The sequence below is a fragment of the Hevea brasiliensis genome, chromosome 16 (assembly GCF_030052815.1).
Source record: "Hevea brasiliensis isolate MT/VB/25A 57/8 chromosome 16, ASM3005281v1, whole genome shotgun sequence".
NCBI classification, from domain to species: domain Eukaryota; kingdom Viridiplantae; phylum Streptophyta; class Magnoliopsida; order Malpighiales; family Euphorbiaceae; genus Hevea; species Hevea brasiliensis.
In genome coordinates, this window is record NC_079508.1 from 63,211,854 (window position 1) to 63,227,377 (window position 15,524).

The window sequence follows — 15,524 nt, forward strand, 5'->3', positions numbered from 1 at the left end:
CCTTCTCGCGTTTATTTTGCTTTTGAAATGATTAACTGTAGAGAGGTAGAGCACTTTCTTCAGTTTAATGCAGCGGCAACGGTTTGATACTTTGAGTTGGAGGACACATGTAATTTATATTCATTAATATAAAATAATTTATAATCAAATAAACATTATAATATTCACTTTGAATTATACATAAAATTTTAAAATAAATATTTAGAAAATATAAAATAAAAAGAAGGGTGAATTTATTTATTTGAAGTCAAATTGATTTACTTTGTCGTCGTGTTCTGGTCGTTCTGGCTGCATAGGAGTGGTCCGGCAGAGACCTAAAGCGATTAGTGACCGCTCACGTTGTGCCATGTGGAGTCTGTTCATGTTTAGTGGTAGGATGCACGTATTGGGCTCCACACAATCGTTACAGAATATGAAACGGTTGATGGTTGATGTAATGATGTCCAGTTTGCGTATCGCTTCTCTCATGCTACAAAAGACTCACGTTAAACTTACACGCTTCCGCGTGCACATATGATATACTATCTTCCAACGTTCGCCTCTTTTTTTTTTTTTTTTTATGTTAAAAATATAATATCCTGAATATTTTCATAAAATGTTAATTCAATTTTTAATATTGTAATTTAATTAAATACATTTTTATGTTTTTATGTTAGTTTAATGTTCTATTGACCTTCTGTTTACTGATTTTGATTTGTGGATTTCAACTTGAATCTATTATTAATTATTTTTTATGTCTTTATTTTAATTTAATATTCTATTGACTTCCTGTTTATGGATTTTGACCTGAATCTGTTATTAATTATGAATTTATGGACTTAATAAATTTTTCTATTATTTTTTTATCAATAAATTGATTTTATGCTTGAATTTATTTTTTACGGAGCTCGATTAATAATAATAAAAAAATTGATGTCCGTGGCGAAGAGAATCGTGCAAGAAAACTCACCTGTCTCTATAATATGGCTTCTTTAAGGAACACTTACTATTTAAAAATTTAATAAAGAAAATTAATAATTGAAATATATAATTTCATAGGTTAATAGTTGGTTTATCTGCTGAGTACTGTTTATAATCATTTTATATATTAAATTCATTTAAAATAATACTTATTATTAAAAGGGCTAAAAAGTAGCTCCAAATGGACAAGACAGTTTAAAATTATATTATCACTGGTTAATCGTAGATAAGTTTTTAAAATTATATATTAATTAGAATATGATCATATTTATCAAAAATATATATATATAGAACATGATCATCAATGATCAATCTAAAAATATTTCACTATAAAATATCTGACTATTGAATTTTATGACCCTCAACCTAAACTTTGTCATATGTTTATAAATTAAAAAAATAGTGCAAATTTTTAGAGAAATAATATTTCAAAAAAATAATATAACATTTTTACAAGCAAGTTATAGAAGAACAGTGGGGCAAAAAAATGAAAGAGCCTTGTAATTGCTCTCCTTTCAAATTAAAAAAACATTGGAATTGCCTGAGCCAGCAGCAAAGCTGTCAATTTGTGGGAAAAGGCTTACCGAGGACAAGATTAGACCAACACACATTGTTCTACCCAGTCATGACCTGTCTACTCAAATCTGCGTTTCAAGAAAATGATTTGATCATCATACAAAAAAAACAATCCCCAATTGTGAGGGTAAACAATTATTTTAAATTAAAATGATAATTTTAATAATAAACCATTGATTTCTTGACAACTACAAATTTCCAATTGTAGAAGAATTGACAATTGCATAACCCATAAATATAAGATTTTAAAATTAAATCATTTGATTCCCCAGTACGTTTTAGGAAAGAGAAATTATCAAAAAGGGTAACCAAGCAGAATCAGTAGTTATGAAAACAGAAAAGGTTTTATTAATCCACAATCATAATGGCAGCTACGCCATATATCTGAAGTTAGTGCCTCACTTCCAAATTTAATGCCAATAAAAGATAGAGAAAATTCCAAGATGAATAATTCTTTTTCGCTTCCTATTTTCAACTTTGCCTATCTATCTCAACCACCATCTTTGAGCAGCAGAAATTGGTGTCTTCAAGAATGGGCAATATTGGTGAACAAGTGGATTCACAGTCCTTCCAATCTTGGCCCAGACACTCTGATGGTAACCAGCAGTCACAGGTGCATGATACATCAGCTTCAAAAGCTGCAAGAAAGATTTTTTTTCCCACAAAAAAGCTTTAATTAGGACATGATTGACAACATTTAAAGCATGGGTAATCATCCATTGTTCAGAGAGAGAGCGCTTAATCTCAGTACATCTCATCCAACAATTTCGATTGAGCAAATTTTAGTGTCAAATGAAAATTAGAGAAACTGCTGTGATACAGAATTTGCATATCCATCAATTTGAATAGCGTTACTTTTAAACACCACTATTTATACACAAAAGCAGAACCTTAAATCAGCACAACACAAAATACTTCAACATCTGTATGCTCTAATTGCTTCAATGGACCAAGATTCAAGATCAAGATTCACACTTTATAATTGGTAAGTTTCACCTAATGGATTCATTTTTATTGTCTTTTGAACCCAATGAAAATTTTTATCTTCATATGACAACTGACTTTTGATGATGATTTAAATATCTTTGGTAAATCTATTTGATATTGTAATTTAAATCTTTAAAAGCTCAAATTGCCACACAATATCCATTTGAATGCACTTAAATGCAAGAACATGTATCCCATGAGACTAGCCAAATTACAGCTCTAGGAAGGATTAGATGCACACACAGCTTTCTCCTTGTACCATAAGAAGATTAGGAGATTATTCCATGATTAGAACCAGTGACCACCAAGTCACAACAGAGCAAGCTTCCTATTATACTAGAAGAGCTCATCTCATATCCAGAAAAAAAAAGAGGGGGAATGGGGAATGATGGGGTGGTGGTGGTGGGTTGACATGAAGTTGGTTGTGGTAGAAACGTATTTTACCTGCCAGTACATGAAAGTTTGTATTATGTTGCGCTCCCACCTGCATGAACACGAGAAAATAATAAGAAACGCTCCAAGGTAAAAAAAGAAGGAAAAATCACAGTAGTAACAAGAGGAAAAGGCTCAAGCAACTGACGAGAACAAAGAGATTATTAAAAGGAAGCCAAGTCCAATTTCAGCATTCGAGGAAAGAATGCTCAGGGTAGTTGTGTTTGATTCCACCCACACACATGGGTCTTCAAGATACTTCCTGTTCAGCAGAACAAAAAATTGTTAAAAAAAAAACTAAATACAAATAATTTACACGCATAGATAAACAATAGTAATACTAAAAGTATGGAAGCGATCTTTCTCATTAGAAGCTTGATAGAGAAATATAGAGATGTGAAGAAAGATCTACACATGGTTTTTATTGATTTGGAGAAAGCTTATGATAGTGTTCCAAGAAATGTCCTATGGAGTGTGTTAGAACAAAAGAGGGTATCTATTAGGTACATAAAAGTGTTGAAAGATATGTATGAAGGAGCACGCACTATTGTGCGCACAAAGGAGAGGGGACACAAGAGATTTTCCAATCTTAATTGGATTACACCAAGGATCAGCCATAAGCCCTTACCTTTTTACATTAGTTTTAGATGAATTGACGAAACATATACAAGAGAGTATTCCTTGATGCATGATGTTTGCGGATGATATTGTTCTGATAGATGAGACGCGAGAAGGAGTCAATAGAAAGCTAGAGCTTTGGAGAAGTACTCTAGAGTCAAAGGGCTTTAAGTTAAGTAGAACGAAGACAAAATACATGCATTGCAAGTTCAGTGAAGGACAAACTAGCAATAGGGAAGGAGTTAGTTTGGATGGAGTGGTACTGTCCTAAAGTAATCACTTTAAATATCTCGGCCACCCTTCAAGTAGATGGGGATGTGAGGAGGATGTTAGTCATAGGATTAAAGCCTGATGGTTGAAGTGGAGACATGCCACTGAGTTTTATGTGATCGCAAGATTCCCAATAAGTTAAAAGGAAAATTTTATCAGATGCCATACGACTAACTATGTTATATGGTAGTGAGTGTTGGGCATTGAAGGAGTCGTATGCGTCTAAGATAAGAGTTGCAGAGATGAGAATGTTAAGGTGAATGAGTGGCCATACTAGACTAGATAAAGTCCGTAATGAGAGTATTAGAGAAAAGGTAGGAGTGGTACCAATTGATGATAAGTTGAGAGAAGGGAGATTGAGGTGGTTTGGTCATGTGAAGCGTAGACATACGGAGGCTCCAGTTAGACAAATAGAGCACATTAGGTTAGAGGATAGAAAGAAAAAAAGGGGTAGACCTAAATTGACTTGGAGGAGAGTAGTAGAACATGACCTAGAAGTATTACAAATTTCTGAGGATTTAACTCAAAATCGTTTAGAGTGAAGAAAGCGAATCCATATAGCCGACCCCAAATTTTGGGATAAAGGCGTAGTTGAGTTGAGTTGAGTTAGAAAAGGCATAAGGCACAATGGCACAATAAAGTATGTTTAGTGGTGGTTAGTGATAAAAAAATACAAACCGAATAGTACGTATTCTGCTAAAGGAATCTTATTGCTAGCTTCCCCAGGAAAAGAGAAATATCAAGACAACAAAAGCTAAGGCCATGTTTAATAAAACAGACAAGCTAAAAGATAAAAGATTAGAGTTGAAATGTCATAAACAAAACACCAGTAAATCACAATGTACAGTCTCAACCATAAATAGAAGCTCCAGACTGATAACCATTCAAATCTCAGCAGGGCAGGGGAGAAGAATAGTCAGCCTAATATGGAGTAGTGGTTTATTGGTGCCTACTGAACTAATAACAAAAGTGAGCCAATACCTGCATCTGCAAAAATTTCCTAAGCAACAATGGTTCAATTTTAGAAAATAAACTAGTCACTGACTAAGATTAAACAAAAGCAAAAGAGTGAATCCTTTCTTTTTTTTTTTTTTTTTAAATCTTCTCCAGCATCAATATTTTGCTTAAAATACTCTATGCACATGATTGTAATCTCCATAATGTCAAACTGGAACCATGTTGTTGTCCTCAAATCTTTTTCTGAATAAAATCCTATACCAGTAATTAATTATAAGTAATTGCCCTTCCCCAGAGTTCAAAAGTTGAAAGCCAAAATTAATATCATATTTCATTGAAACATACAGACAAATAGGTAGGACGAGGTAACCATGGCAACCTCTATGACTGCCAACTAAATAAATAGCAGCAGTGTACTCATCTAAGTAAACAATAGATATCTCTTTTACCTGTATAAGGTGGAACGAGTGAAATTGCGCCTTAAAAACTTTGCAACCTGCTCCAGTGCTCGGCATAAAATCGGAATTAAAGCAACTGCAAAATGATCAGCCTAATTAATCCACCATACCCATTGAAATCACAGGAAACCCAATTTAGATTCAATAACATCTTGAGAAAAAAAAAGTAAAATTCTGAATTAAGAGTAATGCTCACATTTGAGGCAAAGATGTGAAGTGACAAATGTAAGACAGTAGATGAAGTATATAAAGTCTTTGGTTGCAATTATTGACTGAAAATAAGCTTGCAAAGCCGGCAAATTCCAAGCCCTTGGTCTCTAAAGAAAATATAAAGTTAGTGAAAGAAGAATTAGTGCATATTAAGGAAAATATTAAAACACATAGACATTTTGGTTACCCCATAAAGTGTGTATAAAGAATACAGTGATGAACAAGCAGTGCCCATAAATGACAACCGATATGCCCTATTTGAAAGATTTTTGGGTACAAGAGGAATGATTGCAAGCACAGCCACAACAAAAACCTGCAGCAGAAAACAGCACATAAGCAAAAATAACAAAACACGTGTGAATGCCAATGTTAAAGTCATAGAGAAGAGTCTTAATCTTTTTAGATGTGAAACTATCCGCAGGCTTTTGACCAATATGACAAGCTAAAGCAATTAAAACAAAGGGTGTGCATTATTCGGTTATAACCAAATAACCAAACCAATGAAATTTGATTATTTTGGTAGGACTATGTTCAATTCAGTCATCAGTTAGTAATTCCTAAAATTGTCAGTTTTTCGGAAATTGATTGAATTATCTTTGCTTTGGTAACCAAAATAACTAAAATAATAGAAAAAATAAATTTATTATTTTTATAAATAAAAATGATTATTAATATATTTTTAATAATATTTTATCAGTTAATAATATAAAAAAATATAAATTTCTTGGTCAATTTAGTTATAACCAATAACTGACTGAATATTTTCAGTTTCAATTAAGTTCGATTTTTTCTCAATTTCAGTTTGGTTAGTATTTTAGAGTCGATTAAAAATTTGGTTAGCTAAGATTTTGGTTCGGTTTGGTTAACTAAATGCGCACCCCCAAATTCAAACTGCCATCAAGAATAGTTATTCTATCAGCAATTATTTGAAGACTTCCAAAAAATACCAAATCTAGAACAAAATGCATATGGTATTAAAATTGACATTTTAATGAAGTTATACTAAAATTGTAATTTGTGAGACATAACTTAATTCCAAGATACATAACTTACGACACAAAGTTTAGTCAGATAGAAAACCAACATTCAAGAACATATAGAAAGATTTATAAGAGCTTTTTTCACAGGCATGTACATCTGAGAGCACACATTAAAGCATAAGGAAAAAAAGAATGAATTGCCATACCCAAGCATTGACAGAAAATTGAATAGTTTGTCGATCCCAGCGGACAGAAGTAGGACTAGTATTTGGACCTGCACTTGCTGATGTCCCAGAGGTCCTTGTAGTTGACCCTAAAATAAAAAAGTTTGGCTCCCTTAAATAAAGAACAAAGTCTGTGACCAGACAAGAGCAAATGACTTCACTTTTCCAAATATTGGCACAGAGATTCACATGATTTTTTTTCTGTAATTGAAATAGCTAGAGCTAGTATCCTGAACCTGTGTTCCGTTGTCGAGTTTGGTCATTTGAAGTTGCTGATGATGTGGAGGAGGATGAAGAAGGTTTTGTTGATTGAGATGAACCAGTTGAAGTCATTGCCTCCACCACAAGATCAGGATCCTGCCAATGAAACACGTAAAAAGTTATCTTTTGTCAACTGTGACAGATGCACTATTTTGCAGTGCCTCTTAAATACTGCCTCCAAAGGAAAATCAGCATCCACATTATGGAAGAAGTTTTATCAGAGAATAATTGGTATCAACGTATCTAAAATAGGCATATGCAGTAGAATGTTGAGCATGACTGCACCTGCTCCCTTATCTCATAATACTAGAACCATTAGAAAAAAAACTAACTAAAACATAAACATCATCAATTCAAGAAAAAAGGATCAGTACTTCCCAGAGATATCCACATTTTCCCAACTTTCTACATAGTTTTTAAGAGTTCAATTCAAAACACCGAATAGTACCAAACTCAGACGAGCTCCCAGTAATTTCAATTAGCGTTCGTTCATAGACATGAGTTTACATACAACAATTAATAACTGATAATGAACTTCAGTTCCAAATGCAATTGAAAAGAACACATAATCCATAAAGCAATAACAAAGAATCCAAGATTAGATAAAAAGTTGTACGAGCAAATTAGAATCTAAAAATACGAGTTGGGATTCACAACTCCCAAGAAACAAGATCTCGTAAAATTAAGTCAGAAATAAAGGTATAACAAAACCCCAGCCCAAATCCCAAAATTTGTGGAGGAAAGAAAATGAAAAAGACGCACTCGGCGATTCGCAATTCCCAATAGATATTCAACCAACAACAATAATCAAGAACATAAGCGTATAGATTTTCAATTAAAAAAAAAAAGAGGGAGGAAATTATATAGAAAGGGAAGGTGTACGGACGATGTAGCGCTGATAGAACTTGCGCTTGAAGTGGTCCACAACGTCGGAGCGAGAAGCCATGTGGGGAGGGATGAGGATGTTGACCAGTAGTCGGCCCATCGGGGTCGTTCTCGTAATCATAAGCCGCCGCCGCCAACCTCTTTATCTTCTGTGGATCCTCTCTCTTCAACCATCTCTCTCTCGCTCTCGTCTCTTTACGTTCGATTGCTGATCCGGCAAGTTTAGAATCCGATCTCTTTCCCTTTGTCTCTCAGTCGCTCTGGATTTCTCTCGCTGTGGTTGTAGAAGCTTTCGTGCTGTTTACTTGGGCTGAATGAGGTGAAGATATTTTTTTCATTCCACAAACTGAAATCGTCCTGGCGTACCCTTCCCGTGGAAATTTCCAGCTAAACGACGATGTTTCTTTCGAAACGGCAATTCTACCAGCTATAACTGAACCGTTTCATGCAAAATTTGCGTTTAATATTTAAAATATTTTTTTCCTTTTAATTAATAAGAGGTCAATTGCAGCTGACAGCTATTATTTATCACTGAGAAATGATAATAATTAATTTATATTAAAAATCTATTTGATTTAACTTTTTAAAACAATTCTTAATTTATAGTTAATTGTGGTTATATGTTCTAAATATTTAATAAAATTATATTTAACTTAATAAATATTTTTATTCATTATATACTTTTCTAAAAAGTTCATCAAATAAGTCGGTTTAATTATTTATTAACTTGATACTGCATCTAATAATTATATTAAATATTTTTAATTTTTAAAATAGTCTTAATATGATTAAATTAAGTCAATTTGATTTTAATTTGATACAAGAAGACTCTTATTTTAATTTTTAAAGATTTCTGTTTTAGTTTGTATATAATTTCTTATTCAATTTAATTTGATAAAATTCCTTATAAAAGTGTAAAAATAAAAATTTTATAATTTTGAAAAAATATTTATCAAATTTATACCAAAAATATATTATAAGTGTATATAAATAATGAATTAAAAATAAAAGAATTTATTTGACTAAATTTAAAATTTATTTACATTTATGATATTAATATAAAGTGGAATAAAATTATAAAATAATAAAAATTACAATAATTTAAAATATGAAAAATATGCATATATTTTAAATTAAAAAAAAAATACATGAATTCAACAAAATGAAAAATTACATATTAAATTTACTTTTTGTCCGTCCCCGCTGGTGTATATTTTAAAGGTGTGACCTAAAAGTTTCATAGTTGCTTATTTTTTTAAATCGAAATATTTATCCACAATAATTATATTTTACCTTTACTCCATTATATTTATCACTGTAAATAGTTTTTTTTTAATTTATTATTTGAAATAATTTACATAATGTGTAAATATATGACTAGTAATTAAATAAAAATATAAAATAGAAGACCAATCAAGAGAAGTGCATGAAAAGACAAAGATGATTCTGAATATATAAATTCATCTTTGAATTTTATTAAAAAAATCTTGCAGCACTATGAGTGTAACACCGATTTTTATATATTATTATTGGGTTTCGTAGGTATCTTCAATTCGCAAAATTCGGCAGATGTCCTGATTCAGAATTTCCGCCCGCATGCACTACCATCTAAAAGTCTCTGAATTGGGCCGAGGTTTTGGCTAGCCCCATTGTCGACGCCCCAGCGCTGCCAAGTCGACTGGCAAAGGTAAACCCGAACCTTGCTTTTTCGTAATTTTCTAGTACTTAAATAGGATTAAAAATCCATAAAATATTCATGGTAGCTTAGAAAATTATGATTCTTTTTGCAATATCTTAATAATATTGCTAAGGACCGCGGGGCAAAGTTTCAGAATTTTTAAAGCTGATTTAGGCAGTTTTTGCAAAAATAATCAATAATAAGGACTAAATTGAAATTTTACGTATTGTGATGGATGACTGATTTGATAGGCCCAGAGGGGCTGTGTGTTGTGATTGAGTTGTGGACATATGGATTGTGAATATAGAAGTGTGTTTTGAGCCATTTTGCAGTTGGGTAGGTCCTAGGTATAGGGAGACTCACGATTTTCGCACGACTTAGGACGATAGTCTTTTCTTTGTTTGTATTGAGTCGATTGTATTAAATAATTGTAATATAATTGTCGTGAGCCGACAACCTTCTTCCTCCGCCCACCACCACAAAGGATTGTCGCCAAGTCTGGAGTAAAATATTAATTTTAATTGTAATTTCGATATTATTATATGTTCAAAGATACCCATGCATCATTTATATGCATATAATTATGTAGTTAAACTCTAGGCACGATTTATGTTGCATTGATAATCATAAAGTGTCATGAATGTTGTTGCGTAATTTGGAGCAGCAGCGCGGCGTTGGCGCGCGGTAATGTGGTGTGGACTATGGATAGGACGTAGTCACGCTTGAGTTCTTCACGACCCGATCCTTCGAGGGGTAGTCGCGCTTGAGTTCTTTGTCGACCTCGATTTGGTTATTAAGTGGAAGTCCGAAATGAGTTCTTCACGCACCAAAGTTGGATTTAAGAGAGTCAGATAGGATCACTCCCATATATTATGATTGATGCTACAGGGTGCGTGAGTGCTCCAAATTACCTTTTTGATGTTATGATGTGAAAATGTTGTTGATGTTGCATTTCATTCCACAGGTTGCATTAGTTTTAGATAGTTATAGAGATTATAGTTAAAATTGATATTTTACTCGAAGTCGAACGCCACTCCTGCTCAAAAATTTTTACAGCCACAGAGGATATTTTTTGAGGTTAACCTCGCTTTCTCCTCGCAGTCAATTATTACCGCTTGTATAAACTTGTTAAATCTTAGAATTTCCGCATGTGTTAGAAATGTTTATTTGATTTGGGTCAGAACTAAATTATTATTTTGGGACCAGAACTTAATATACTATGCATGTTTGATGGATTGGATGAGGAGCCGAGCTCCCATTTATTATTATGTTGATGAGTATATGGAGGGTGAGCCGAGCTCCCAATTGACTATATATTGTGTTTACAGTCGGGTGAGTCGAAACTCCCGCTGGTAAGTCCATTTTATGGTCTGACTTCCGCTTGTTTTCTTGAAATTGGGCCCAAATGGGCCTTAGAGTTGGGTTAATGAACAGCTAGGCTTACTACGGCCTGGGGCTTTAGGTCGCCTGTGTCCTAGTGCCCGTCCTACCATAGGTTGGGTCGTGACAAATGTGGCATCGAGCTAGGCTCCATTCATAGGGAAAAATTATCTAAGTGTTGGGAAGAGTCTACTAGAGTCACATGCGAGTATAGGATTCTGCTTCGCCTTTTCTGTAATTCTTTATTTCTAGATTCTACGTTATACCTCTGAAATATAAGATTACCTCGCTTAGTGTCTTGATTTTCGTGGAGTACAGTAAATGTGAAATAGAGTTAGTAGACATGTGAGGTCTATCATGAGGATACGTACTCCAAGAAATGTTATATTTTTGTCAAGATGGGTTTAAATGGTGTGCCCATTTCGTAAGGCACGAGTACATAAAAGTGATTCTTAAAAGTACAGTTTCCCTAGATAATGATGAGGATACCACTCATCGCAACATCGTAGATGACCTAGTCGTAATAAGTTTGTGATAATAGAAGATTCAGAGAGATAAGAAATTAGGAGACCTAGTCTGCTAGGACGATCGTAGTAACTATACAATGTTCTCGATGTCCGCTCGTAAGTCGCAGATTACAGATCGACATGAGATTATTGTGTAGAGTCGTGCATCCCCGTAGTGCTCCATAATGAGGGTGTTTGAGATGGCTTCGCTTTGGTACAGCTTATGCCAGAGCAGAGTTCTATATTTGCAGAGGAGTTGGGAACTCCTGCTAAGAGTCTAGAGTTAGAATATTGAAAGGTCACAGCTTGGGTGATAACTAGAGTCAAGACTCGCCATCCCAAAGATAAGCTAGAGTTACATCAAGAGTTGCCATCGCACTGCAGGTTTTGACTAGTTGCAAAGTAAAGGTGACACTTATAGAGTGAGAATAGTATACCTTGTGTGTATCAAGATGGAATAAAGTACAACTCTACTACCTAGAGAAGGTCAAACTATGAATTGATGATTTATAGAGCTATGATATAATAAAAGAGTCATTAACTTGACATGGTTCTGCAAGGTGGTAGATGTAGTACCTTTGTTGCGAAGTTAGGATATAGTCCTATCTTTCGTAATGGATCAAGGTTATTAATGATAATGATGACTTATGGAATAGTGTCCGTATGGGACCTGTAGAGTGTGGTAGAGAGTAATGCCTGTATCCTCGGAGAGGATACAAGTTCCATTATAGGAAGCATATATAATCGATCACGATGGATGTAAATCCTTTGAATTGATGACGTTTGGGTGCCCAAATCTTAAGTTTTGGAATTGAGTAAACATGGAAAATAATAATAATAATAATAATAATAATAATAATAATAAAAATAATAATAATAATAATAATAATAATAATAATAATAAATAAAATTAATGCATAAACAGTTATCGAGGGATGAAGGGTAGTATGTAATCTAAAGTATAATAATAAAGATCATACAAAAAAAGTATGACTGTAATTTGCTGAGTTCCTTTCTAATTTTAAATTATTCAAAACAATAGTATAATCTAATTATAATAGTGTTAAGAGTAATAAATTAGCGAAGATAAATCACGTAGGCCAATGGATAAAGAAAGTGCAGAATGAAAGTTTGGGCAATTGATTGCAGATGCTTTAAGCAGAAAATCTTCTGGCAGTTTGGCGCACATTTCAGCAGAGAAGAGACTGTTGATTCAGGAAGTACATGAGTTGATGGATCAAGGTTTAATCCTAAATCTTTCAGATGTGGTGGTCTTGTTGGCTCATTTTTCAATGAGGCCAGACTTGCGAGATAGAGTTAGAGTTTCCCAGCACAGAGACCAACAATTGATGAAGATTATAGAAAGAGTACAGCAAGGTGAAGGTGGTGAGTTTGGATTTGCCAATGATGGCGCCTTAGTGCAAGGTTCTAGGATATGTGTGCCCGATGTGGACAACCTCAGGAATGAAATCATGCGAGAGGCACACTACACACTCAGACAAGATTCACCTGTGTTCCACCAAGATGTACCATGATGTGAAAGATAGCTATTGGTGGAATGGCATGAAGAGAGACATAGCGCACTTTGTGTCCAAGTGCTTGACTTGTCGTAAGGTGAAGTTTGAACACTGTGAGACCGCCGTGAAGCCGCAAGAGCTCCCTATCCCGTAATGGAAGTGGGAAATGATCACTATGGATTTTGTGGATCAAGGTTGCCTCGCATCACGCGAGGATATGATTCAATATGGGTAATTGTAGACCGCTTGACCAAATCACCACTTCTTACCAGAAGACTACATACTGTGGCACAAGATGCCCGCTCTACATTCGAGAAATAGTCGATTGCATGGAGTTCCTGCCATAATATCCGATGAGGGCCCCAGCTCACTTCTCGATTTTGGAGAAAGTTGCAGGAGGCACTTGGCACACAGCTTGAACTTCAAGACGGCTTTCCACCTCGCATGCACGGACAGTCCAAAGGACAATCCAAACATCGAAGACATGCTTCGCATGAGTGTCTTAGATTTTGGAGGTCAATGGGATGAGCACTAGCTTTGGTGGAGTTTGCCTACAACAACAGCTTATCACCCAAAGATAGGGATGGCACCCTATGAGGCACTATATGGAAGAAAGTGTAGGTCTCCTCTGTGTTGGACTAAATGGGAGAAGCGAAGGTGCATGATGTAGACCTAGTGCAAGACACTTCGAGGTAGTTCCTTTAATCAGGAACGATTGAAAACTTTTCAAGAGGCGTAAGAGTTATGTAGACCCTGCACGAGGGATGTGGAGTTTGCAAGGCTACTATGTATTCTCAAGGTTTCTCCGATGAAAGGAGTCATGAGATTTGGAAAGAAGGGCAAGTTGGCACCTCGGTATATCTGACCTTTGAGGTTACCGATAGAGTTGGAGCAGCTTGCTCACCGTTAGAGCTACCACCCAACCTCTCTCACGCTCATCCCGTGTTTCACATCTCCATGCTCAGAAATACATTCCCGATCCTTCTCATGTACCGCAATGGATGTGATAGAGCTAAAAGAGAACTTGACATTTGAGGAGCACAGAGCCATAGTGGACTACCAAGTGAGACAGCTGAGATCAAAACAGATCCCTATGGTTAAGGTTTTGTGGAGGAGTCAGTCAATGGAAGAGTGCACCTGGGAGTCAGAACGGGACATGCATAGCAAGTACCCTTATCTGTTCAATGTCTAATCATGTACTTTATTCGCTTGTGTAAAATTCGAGGACTAATTTTCTGTAAGGGGAAGAATGTAACACCTCGATTTTTATATATTATTATTGGGTTTCGTAGGTATCTTCAATTCGCGGAAATTCGGCTGATGTCCTGATTCTGAATTTCCGCCCGCATGCACTCACCACCGGAAAAGTCTCCGAATTGGGCCGAGGTTTTGGCTAGCCCCCCATTGTCAGACATCCCGAGCGCGTTTCCGAAGTCGGAATTGGCAAATGTAAACCCGAACCTTGCTTTTTCGTAATTTTCTAGTACTTAAATAGGATTAAAAATCCATAAAATATTCATGGTAGCTTAGAAAATTATGATTCTTTTTGCAATAGCTTAGTAATATTGCTAAGGACCGCGGGGCAAAGTTTCAGAATTTTTAAAGCTGATTTAGGCAGTTTTTGCAAAAATGATCAATAATAAGGACTAAATTGAAATTTTACGACAGATGGATGACTGATTTGATGGGCCCAGAGGGGCTGTGTGTTGTGATTGAGTTGTGGACATATGGATGTGAATATAGAAGTGTGTTTTGAGCCATTTTGCAGTTGGGTAGGTCCTAGGTATAGGAGACTCACGATTTTCGACACGACTTAGGACGATTGGTCTTTTTCTTTGTTTGTATTGAGTCAATTGTATTAAATAATTGTAATATAATTGTCAGGTGAGCCGGAATAGCCTTCTTCCTCCGCCCAGCCGCCACAGTGATTGTCGCCAAGTCTGTGAGTAAAATATTAATTTTAATTGTAATTTCGATATTATTATATGTTTAGCTTGCACATGAATCACTTATATGCATATAATTATGTAGTTAAACTCTAGGCACGATTTATGTTGCATTGATAATCATAAAGTGCCATGAATGTTGTTGCGTAATTTGGAGCAAAGTGGCGTGCGTTGGCGTGCGTGTGATGTGGTGTGGACTATGGATAGGACGTAGTCACGCTTGAGTTCTTCATTGACCCGATCCTTCGAGGGGTAGTCACGGCTTGAGTTCTTCACGACCCTCGATTTGGTTATTAAGTGGAAGTCCGAAATGAGTTCTTCACGCACCAGTTGGATTTAAGAGAGTCAGATAGGGATCACTCCATATATTATGATTGATGCTACAGGGTGCGTGAGTGCTCCAAATTACCTTTAATATGTTATGAAGTGAAAAAGTACTTGAAATTGCATATAATTCCACAGGTTGCATTAGTAATACATAGTTATAGAGATTATAGTTAAAATTGATATTTTAATCTCTCAGTCGAACGCCACTCTGCTCAAAAATTTTTACAGCCACAGGAGGATATTTTTGAGGTTAACTCGCTTTCTCCCTCGCAGGTCAATTATTACTATTTGTATAAACTTGTTAAATCTTAGAATTTCCGCATGTGTTAGAAATATTTATTTGATTTGGGTC

General features: G+C 35.1%; 1 protein-coding gene across 1 annotated transcript; it reads right to left on the reverse strand.

Annotated features, from left to right (window-relative positions):
* Nucleotides 1–1,920: 1,920 nt before the first annotated feature.
* Nucleotides 1,921–7,916, reverse strand: LOC131174568 (uncharacterized). The gene is made up of 9 exons (XM_058138281.1): nucleotides 7,820–7,916; nucleotides 6,909–7,029; nucleotides 6,655–6,761; nucleotides 5,656–5,781; nucleotides 5,455–5,575; nucleotides 5,250–5,334; nucleotides 3,104–3,217; nucleotides 2,968–3,007; nucleotides 1,921–2,174 (listed from the first exon to the last, which is right to left on the reverse strand). Exons 1-9 carry the CDS (start codon nucleotides 7,877–7,879, stop codon nucleotides 2,022–2,024), a joined length of 927 nt encoding a protein of 308 aa, XP_057994264.1. The 5' UTR covers nucleotides 7,880–7,916; the 3' UTR covers nucleotides 1,921–2,021.
* Between the last annotated feature and the right edge of the window lie 7,608 nt (nucleotides 7,917–15,524).